This window comes from Myotis davidii, unplaced genomic scaffold, assembly GCF_000327345.1.
Source record: "Myotis davidii unplaced genomic scaffold, ASM32734v1 scaffold651, whole genome shotgun sequence".
Lineage (NCBI taxonomy): Eukaryota > Metazoa > Chordata > Mammalia > Chiroptera > Vespertilionidae > Myotis > Myotis davidii.
In genome coordinates, this window is record NW_006283994.1 from 1,155,100 (window position 1) to 1,165,036 (window position 9,937).

General features: G+C 58.8%; 1 protein-coding gene and 1 long non-coding RNA gene across 2 annotated transcripts in view; one reads left to right on the forward strand and one right to left on the reverse strand.

The window, feature by feature from the left end:
• FAM78A (family with sequence similarity 78 member A) overlaps nt 1-9,937 on the forward strand; it is a 29,797-nt gene that overhangs the window by 15,227 nt on the left and 4,633 nt on the right. Inside the window, exon 2 of the mRNA XM_006754183.2 lies at nt 3-740. Within this exon, the coding sequence (XP_006754246.2) occupies nt 418-740 (323 nt within the window). The 5' untranslated portion in view covers nt 3-417. The remainder of the gene's footprint in view (nt 1-2; nt 741-9,937) is intronic.
• The window catches only part of LOC107184110, a 16,571-nt gene continuing 14,608 nt past the window's right edge, over nt 7,975-9,937 (reverse strand). The window contains exon 3 of the long non-coding RNA XR_001514929.1: nt 7,975-8,618. This is a non-coding gene — a long non-coding RNA (uncharacterized LOC107184110). The remainder of the gene's footprint in view (nt 8,619-9,937) is intronic.

The window sequence follows — 9,937 nt, forward strand, 5'->3', positions numbered from 1 at the left end:
AGGGCAGGAAGCTTCTGCAGCGAGGGTGGCGGCAGCGCCGCGCGGACGGGACGGGCCTGCCTTATTTATGTGTCCCCGTGTCGCCTTCTTCCCCGAAGACTTCAGGGAGCGTCTCGCAGCTGCGTTTCCTGCGTGGAGGCCCGGCAGGGCTGGATGTCTGAACATGATTATCCACTAATATCCAAACTTTCCTTTTTTTAACCCAAAGAATATCGGTGATTTTTGTCCACTGCGAGAAGAGCCTGGGACCCTTGAAATGCAGCAAAGCCTTTATTTATAAACAGGCCTGAGGTGTGATATGCCAGCGCCCCCTGCCCATTGAGTTTTCTATCCTATGGATATCGGTCTGCAGAGCTGAAGGAGAGAAGTGGGAGAGCCGTGCCCTCTGCCCTGGGTCCCGCGGCCTCCGTCCTTTCAATGCCCAGTTTCCTCTGGGACTGCTGGCCTTCCCTGGAGCTCAGAGCGGTCCTGTGTGCCATGGGCTGTATTCAGAGCATCGGCGGCAAAACCAGAATCTTCCGGGAGGGCATCACGGTGATTGACGTGAAAGCCTCCATCGACCCCGTCCCCACCAGCATCGACGAGTCCTCCAGCGTGGTGCTCCGCTACCGGACACCCCACTTCCGTGCCTCGGCTCAGGTGGTCATGCCGCCCATCCCCAGGAGGGAGACCTGGGTAGTGGGCTGGATCCAGGCGTGCAGCCACATGGAGTTCTACAACCAGTACGGGGAGCAGGGCATGTGAGTACTGTTCAGGAGCAAGCTTCGGGGGGGCTGCTTGGGTGTGGAGCTTGATGGTCTGGGGCGGGGGGTCAGGACCTCACCAGGGGCAGAGGGGGGCTTTAGGCATGTCCGGAAGGGACCTCGGAATCCTCCTTGGCCACGTGACCTCTTAGAGGGCTTGCGTGTTGCCTCAGATTGGGCTCGTGGCTCTTGGATCCTCTTCTTCCCCTGCCCCCCAAGGTGGCCGAGAAAGCAGAGGAGCCCTGGCTGGGTAGCTCAGGGGTTAGAGAGTCGTCCCGATACACCGAGGTTGTGGGTCTGATTCCTGCAACCAGTGACTGCATAAATAATTGGAACAACCAATTGATTTCTCTCTCTCTTCCTCTCTCTCTTTAAAATCAACCAACCAACCAATCAAAAGCAGAGGGAATTCCATCAGGCGCCTCTTTGACAAAGCAAGCATGTTGTCCGGATCAGCAGAGGCCGCGGCTGGGCCCCAGGCTCCGGCCCTGCGAGCCCACGTGGCGGACGCTCAGGGAAGGAACTGGGCGCCTGGAGCCGCCTGAGTTATCTGCCCAGAGCCGTGTGGCTGGGTCGGAACTGGTCTCTGGGGTCTTCAGATGCGCCTCGGCTTTGGGTGGGGGGAGGGGGGTGCTTCGCTGTTACCCGTGGTGTGTTTGAGAGGATGGGGCCGCTTTTAGAGACCAGGTTTGCTTCGGGGGGTCGCATTTTTTCTCTCCAAGGCAGGAGGCCACTTGCGTGGACATCAGTTTCAGGCCCCAGAGGGGCCCTGACAGCTGAGAGGAGCCCTCTGGCCTCTCTCTCCAGCCTGGCCTCCAGGATAACGGAAATTTCGGGGCAGGACCGGGCCCTGGGCTGCTTTTCTGGCATGTTCCCTGGTCCCCGGTGGTCATCCTGCGTGTGGAAGAGCAGTGGTGGACTTCACCTGAAGAGCCAGCCTCAGGCAGGGGGGGGACAATAGCCGTTTCCGGGGCACAGGGCCTCTCTGAGGGAGCTGCCCGGCCACTCTCCCGCCGCCCCTCTCTCAGCGTCCATTCTGTGCAGCACCCGGGTCTGCAGTGAGGACGAGACGCCCAGGAACTGGACTTTGGGCTGTTTGGGAACATCCTGGGCCGCCTGAGATTAGAGGGGGGTATGGAGGGCATGGGGATGGGGGGACACCAAATGCTACGGCTGCTCCACCACTGACTGAGTTATACGGGAAACGGGATCACAGTCAAACTTAGACGAGGGCGTCACCGCGATCGCCCGATGAGGCCTTTCTAGACAGACACGATCCTCCGCCAACCTGTTTCCACGCCCAAGCCCTTTAATTCCCGAAAGCGGCCCTTAATCCAGGCCGGGGGCCGACTTCCCATTCCAGAGGGAAACGTGAGCCTCAGCTATTTGGTGTGAGCCTTTCCTAAGAAGCCATAAGCGCGAAGCCTTCGGGGCTTTGCGAGGCATCCGGGCAACTGGCGGAGGAAGGGGTTCCAGGGCCTCAGGCCAGGCTCTGGGGTCGGGTAGGCAGGGGCCCGTCCGCAGGGAGGGCATGGGCGCTGGGAGGGAGAAAGGGGTGTGATGTGATGAGGTGAATGTGATGTGCAGCGGGAGGGCACAGGCCTGGCTAGAGCCTCAGCCTTCCCATCTGTGCACAGGGTTTCCAGTCCTCCAGGCCTGGCCCTCTGTGCGGCGGCTCTGGCGATGCCCAGGCACTGGCTGGAGGCAGGCCCGAGCCAGGAGACCCGAGACGACCTTTCACTTCCTGTGCCAGTCCTTGCCTCCTGGGTGGGGAGCCCAGGGCGCCCCTCAGCTGCGGTCACCCTGCCCTGGGAAGCCGTCCAGGCTCTGCCGCTTTCCAGGGTGTGTGACCTGCGCCACTCTGACCATCGGTTTCTTCCTCCGCAAACGGGGCGTCCTCGCCCTTGCGCCATGGCTCGTTGCGAGAATGACGGGAGACGCTTGTCAGGCGGTTGGCGGCACGCCCAGCCCCCGGCACAACTCAAGGCAAGCGGCCCTCGCCTTGACCGCGATAACTGTGAGGGTGATTTGGGTGATTTTCTGACGGGGAGGCAGCGACCGCCTCTGTAATGAGTTGGAAATCGTGGCTGAAAGCAGAATGCCGACCGACATAAGCAGCTCCTGCAGCGAGTGTTCTCCCCGGCCCGGCCTTCCTCTTGTGACACAGGGCAACTCCCCGACTTCTACAAGTTTTGAAATAGTCATGAGCGACTGGCGTTTCCAAGGGGCTGACGGCCGGCTTCCTGGCTGCCTTCCTGCTTCCCTGGGTCCGTCCTCTCTCCTGAGGGCCCCTCTGTGTCGGCGTCCCACCTCCTGGGCTCCTGATCCGGGTGGAGGGGCCCAGTCCCGAGGAGAGGCAGAGTTTGAGGCTCCCTGGGAGGGTCGTGTCCTTCATGGGCTCAGACCCTGGTGTCGGAACAACTGACCGGTGGTGACGCCGGGGCTTGAGGGTCAGCGCTGTTATCGGCTGCTGTGAGGGTTCGTGAGAGGACAGGTGTAGGTGAGGTTCGTGAGACGGTTCGTGTAGGTGACGCCCCGGGGCTGAAACGCTGAGTTGGAAGCTGCTCGACTTACTATTAATCAACAAAATTGTTTTAAGAATCACCGAATAGCGGCTGTTCTGAGCCGGGGCCGCTGGGAACGGGAAGGGCTGGCTTGGAGGAGGCCTGAGTGAGTGTGACGCAAACACTCTTCCCATCCATCTCCCTGGCCCCCAGCGACTCTTCATGTCTTTAAGCCCCGCCACATGAGAGTGAGGAGGGAGGAGCCGGTGGGCCGCCCAGGGGCCTCCCGCTGCCCAGAACTGCCCCCTGGCTCCGCCGGGACTAGAGGCTGCGCTGTGCGTCGCGACAAACAAAAGTGTCTCCAGACACGGCCGGCTGTCCCTGGGAGGGGTGCGAAGCCACTGCTGGTTGAGAACCACCGGACGAGACCCAGACAATTTGAATCATTCAAATGAAACCCACGCACTGGGCTTCAGTGGCCCGAGGCGGGCCCGCTACACATGGGCTTATACTTAAAATAATTCCAAATACTTAACCAAAACCTATTAATACCCCCAAACATGATCCCTGCTGGAGATTAATCTCTAATCCAGGAGAACTTTTTAGAATGACAATCTGGGTCTGAAATATTTGAAGGGGACAATAATGTGACTCCCACAGTCAGCCATACACTGCCGAGCTTCTCCGAGCCAGCTTGAGAGGATGCTATATGGTTTTGGGTCCAACCCACATTGCTTTCAACCCCCCCCTCACCCCAAACTGTTGGAGACACCTGCCTCCACAGCCCCGTCCCCCGCAATTCCTCAACCGCCACCTGTCAGCTGGCACAGTCTTCTGAGTGACAAGTCACAGTTTCTCGCCTGTGTGGGAGACGCTTCACGTTGTCCCCAGTTTGCCCCTCTCTGGAGCCCCCACGGGAATCTGGCCCACGGCTATGGCCAAGGGCCTGGTTCGGTTCTGGCTCTGGGTTCTGCCAAAGGGCAGACTGTGGGGGGAGGGGGAGGAGAGCAGCAGGGTGTGGCCCAGCTCCGCCATTCACTGGTGCTGTGACCTTGGGCCAGTCTCTCAACCTTTCTGAGCCTCACCGTTCCCATCCGTGAAGTGGGGAGAACAGGCCTTCCCTCACACAGGGCGGTGAGGGTTACGTGAGGGGAGGCATGGCGCGCACCTAGCACAGCGCCTGGTGCATCAGAAGGCTGGATCCGTGGTAGCTGTCAATGTCATAACTGCTGGTGATTAATTATTAATGAGCAACGCCGGCAGCGTCAGCATAAAGATGGCTATGCTGTGTTGTCGCTGCGGCTGCCTCCTCTCGGGGTTGGGTTTCACGCACCCGTCTACAGCGTGAGCGCCCTGGACGATGAGACATCTGAGGGTCTTTCCAGCCAGAAGGTGGAGTGGCAGGGGCTGCCTCGGTGAGCGGGTGGGAAGGGCCTGCGGCCTGGGGCTGGGGCGCTGGAGCTGCTGGCGTGCAGCGGGGCCTGCTCCCTCTCCTCTGTTACTTTCCAAGGACCTCATCTGAGGAGGAGGAACCAGCCCAAGGGCTGAAGCCACTGCCCAAGGAAGCTTGCCGCTCCGGCGGGTCTGGGACAGGCCGAGGGACGGCCGGTGACCACATGGCCTCTTCCTGCAGCTGGGCCTGAGCCAGGGGCCGCACAGAACAATCGAGGATGCTGCTTCCTCTCTGCGAGCGGAAGGTGGCCTCCCCCGGCTGCTGGGCCAGGCCGAGGGCGGGCAGCGTGGGTGGGAGAGGGAAGTCCTCGTTTCCAGGCTTTGGGGTGGGCGGAAGGGGCGGGGACTGCCCGGCCAAAGAGAACTCCCCCGACCAGCCCTGGCCGCGGGATCCCCCCACCCTCACCACCGAGTGCCCCAAAGGCTGGCTGTCCGGGAGACGTGCGCGAAGGCAGCGCCATGATCAGGGAAATAAATTAAACACACGTCCATGTTTTTGCGGATCGGATCTGGGTAAAATGAAAAAGATCAGTAAGTGGACTATGGTGGCTCCCAGGAGGGCAAACGATCGGATTCTAGATGGCATTGGAAAGAAGCTGTAAAAGACATAGGGAGCCATTTTTCATTAAAAAGACGTCGTGACAATGGGGACGTAGACTGTGTGTGTGTGTGTGTGTGTGTGTGTGTGTGTGTGTGAGAAAGGTCTAGAACAGCGGTTCTCAACCTGTGGGTCGCGACCCCTTTGGGGGTTGAACGACCCTTTCACAGGGGTCGCCTAAGACCATCGAAAACACAGATATAATTACATATTGTTTTTGTGATTAATCACTGTGTTTTGATTATGTTCAATTTGTAACAATGAAAATACATCCTGCATATCAGGTATTTACATGACGATCCATAACAGTAGCAACAGCACAGTGATGAAGTAGCCACGAAAATAATGTTATGGTTGGGGGTCACCACAACACGAGGAGCTGTATTAAAGGGTCGCGGCGTCAGGAAGGTGGAGAACCACGGGTCTAGAAGGATGTTTACCAGCGTAACCTACCTCGGGGAGGGCGGGCAGCGCGGAAGAGACGCTTTCGATTCTTACTTTGTGCACTTCTCTGTGGCTGGCGCTAAAAAAAAAAAAAAAAAAAAAAAAAAGAGCACAGCTTTTACGACTAAGAACTGAAGTTAAACAGGCACCGTTGGTCTATTCCTTCCTGTTAGGCCCAGGGCCGGCGTGGCCTGGGTGGAGAGGTGCGCAGGGCAGCGTGGGGCTAGTGTTTGGGGACCCAGGGCAGGTGGGGAGAGGGGGGCGCTGCAGCCCCTCCCCCAGAGAGCAGGTGTCGTGACCCGTTTGGTGGGGGGCCAGCCTGGTGGGTACCCACCCACCTGGGGCAGAAGTCAGGAAACCGGGGTCCCACTCTGGCTTCAGGGGGGCTTTTAGGCCTCAGTTTTTGTAAATTTGCAAAAATTTGCAGAATTTGAACTTTTGGCAAATTGTCAAAGCTGTTTTCTTGAGGACGAGGCGAGACCATCCCTGGGGGCCCGTCGGGACCAAGCCAGGGCCCGGAAACCAGCCGGCAGGAGCTGGGCGGCCCCGGGCCGCGGCCTCGGTCCTCCCGTGACTGTTTCTCAGTGCCCAGCGGGCGCCGTGAGACTAGTGTCACTTGAATTTAAAGCAACACATTTATTTTAATATGTATGAGAAAAAATATATCGATATGTATTTAGCATATTTGTTATTTCAAAGGTATTTCTTAGGAAAAGTTGAGTTTTTTAAAAAGTGATTGATTTGAAGGAAAACAATGCAGGAGGTGTGTGCACAGGACCCCAGTGAAGAGACAGGAAGTCGGCTCACTGCTGAGGCCTAGGGGGCTGGGTCCCAGTCAGAGTCCCGCCCACACCCACGGGGAGGGGCCCCCAGGGGTGCGTCAGGCCCGAGCCCAGGCCCAGGCTCACCACCCTGCCTGGCTGGGTCTGCAGGAGCCAGGGGTGTGCCCCGTGGTCCCAGGAGGGCCTCGCCCGCACCCCCTGGGCCTCGGGCCTCCCTGGTTTCCTCTGCCCTCTACTGAGAGGCCTCGCACGGGGCTGCTGGGACGGGTGGCTGGGCCTGGAGCCACAGGGCGACCATCCCCGCCCTTGTGGCCTCAGCAGCCTCAACCCCTTCTCCAGCTCCAGGGAAGGTCCTGCTGTAACCCCTTCAGACCCGCGTTCTCAGTCAGGCGTGCTGCTCAGAGCTGTGTGTGCGCGTGCACATATGTGCATGTGTGTGGACATCGCTGTGCCTGTGTTTCTGTATGTGTGAGGGGCGCACCAGCAGCACAGCTTCGGGTGAGGGACCCTTGGGCTCCGCCCTGCCCACAGGCACTGGTCCAGGCTCCAGCGTGAATCTGAGGTCTGGCCCTGCCTCCGAGATCCTCAACAATGACTGTGTGATTATTTCATCCCCCGGGAGTGTGCCAGGAAGCAGCAGCAGGAGCACCGCGTGGCATCGGCCTCGTGGGAGGGCGAGGGTGGGCTTCCCGGGGACTCCAGAGCTGAGCCGGGAGCACCGCCCAGGAGCACGGGGTGGGGATGGGGGGCCCGTTAGCAGTGGTCGGCAAACTCATTAGTCAACAGAGCCAAATATCAACAGTACAACTATTGAAGTTTCTTTTGAGAGCCAAATTTTTTAAACTTAAACTATTTCGGTAGGTACACTGTTATTAACTTCATTAGGGTCCTCCTAAGGCTTAGGAAGAGCCACACTCAAGGGGCCAAAGAGCTGCGTGTGGCTCATGAGCCGCAGTTTGCCGACCATGGTGTTAGAGGAACTGAGAATGGTTAGCTCAGTGGTTCTCAGCCTTCTGGCCCTTTAAATACAGTTCCCCATGTGGTAACCCAACCATAACATTATTTTCGTTGCTACTTCATCACTGTCATGTTGCTATTGTTATGAATCGTCATGTAAATATCTGATATGCAGGATGGTCTTAGGCGACCCCTGTGAAAGGGTCGTTCGACCGCCAAAGGGCTTGCGACCCACAGGTGGAGAACCGCTGGGTTAGAGGGTCTGCAGAGGGTGAGTGTGAGTGTGTGTGTGTGTGTTTTGTGCCCACACACGTGGGTGCATGGGACCTGGGCTTCGATGATATCGGCTTTAAGGGCCACGGAGGGTGATGGCAGGTGTGACAGGGTTGGAGGGCGGGATGGTGCGATTAGTGTGTTTTTAAAAGATCACTCAGGCTTCTGCAGGGGGCGGGAGGCGCGGCTGGGAGGCCTGGCTGGGGTGGGGTCGGGGGGAAGGGGGACTGTCTCAAGACAGGAGGGAGAGTCAGGGATGGTGGGGGCTGAAAGGCACGGCGCCCCCCTCCATCTCTGCGGACCAGGGCGGCACCCTGTCCATTTCTCTCCCAGCTTGTGGCCAGCGTCAGTGACGGGTGCTCTGCACACTCTCGTTGGGTGGGCGCTGGTGGGGACTGCAGACGGAGCTGGGTGTGGAGGGAAGCCAAGGGGTGCCTTTCTGACGTGGGGGGGGGGGCCCAGAAGGCGGCTGAGGTCTGGCGCCAAGCCTGGACCCCCTGCCTTCCTACACCTACGAGGACCCAGCACAGCCGGGGTCTGGAGAGAAGGTGGTGGGGCAGGTGGACCGAGGCCTATGGACCTGGGGCAGGAGCAGGCGTGTTCCCACCTCCAAGCAGATCCGTCGGCTGTGCGCTTGTGCACAGGCCTGGTGCTGGGAGCCTTGCTTACTCACCCCTTTTGGTGGCATCTGCACGTCAGACACTGTATTGCTCAGTGTGTGCAGGGCCGGGGTCCGAGCCCCCCTCCGCCCTGTGGGCAAAGCACTGAAGGTTGGCCTCGACGCCCAAGGTCATTCCAGAACCAGCAGGAAATCTCAGAGGAGGCCCAACTGCGTGGAATCCACTCCTTGCAGAGCACGTGGAGTCTGAAACCACAAGTGAGGTCAAATCAGGGCCGGCAGAGCCTATGTGCCGACACCTCCCTCCAGCGGTCCCAGAAGTCTCCACGAATTGCTGTTTACTGTGTACCAGGTAATAGACATCAACGCATGTGGTCACCCCCAGACCGTGCAAGGTGGGCGGGGCTGTCCACAGTGGACCGATGGTGACCCCCAACCCAGAGATTTATGACTTGATCTATGCCAGACTGAGACTAGACCCAGGCCTGGCCTGTGGCCCCCAGAAGCCGTGCCCGTAACCTCCCTCCCTCCCACCTCCTCGATGGGCACACGGGCCGCGGGACCAGAGCCAGGCCAGGCTGGCTGGCGATGACTTGGAAACAGATGCCTTGGCCCTGGTTCTGAGTAAGAGCCCACGAGACGCTGTCTGCCAGCTCATGAGGACGTCACCTGCCTGGCTGAGCAGGGGCTTGAGCCTCTGGGGGCTGGGGGAGGAGAGGCATTTTGGAATTTGGGGTCAGAGGCAGAGAGGGAAGCCGTGGTGATACTGGGAAGTCCCCACTCCCCAAACAAGCCAGCTCAGGAAGTGAAAGGGGGCCAAGGAAGTGCCAAGTTCCTTTTGCAAGTTTGCTTTCTGCCTTCTACAATGTTTCTGCAAGCGCACGTAACCACTGGGAGCGGGCCTCCGCCGCAGCGGGCGGGGCTGGGAGAGCAGAGCGGCGAGATCGTGGGGACCCGTGGGCACTTGAGAAATGTTAGGTGGTTTGAGCTGCTGCCCAGGTTCCCTCTGAGAGATGAACTCAAGGCCCTGGGCAGGAGATGGCTACCCAGGCAGGTGCCATCCCAATGGGTGACTTTCAGTAAAATAAACAGGAGACAGATGGAGAAAACCAAAAGTGAGCAAAGTCACGTCGGTGATCATTCCTCCGATAGTGTCCCCAACTTTGCTAACTGCGAACGTCGCATGATGTGTTTCCATAGAGGAATGCATTTACTTATTGTGATGCGATATACACAAAAGTTCCATTTGGGCCATTTTTAACTCAGTGGCATTAAGCATATGCACAAGGCTGCGCACTCATCTCCAGCGCTTTTCCCAGGCGGGAACTCTGTCCCCATTAAACACGATCCCTCAGCCCCCGGTGACCATCCTGCTTCCTGTCCCTGTGTTCTAACTCCTCCGGGGACCCCGTGTGTGTGGAATCACACAGTGTCTGTCCTTCTATGTCCGCTTACATCCCAGCATCATGTCCTCAGGGCTCCTCTGTGTTGTAGCAGGTGTCAGAATTTCCCTCCTTTTACGGCTGGATGATGCTCCATCGTGTGGATGGACAGGCTTGTCCATC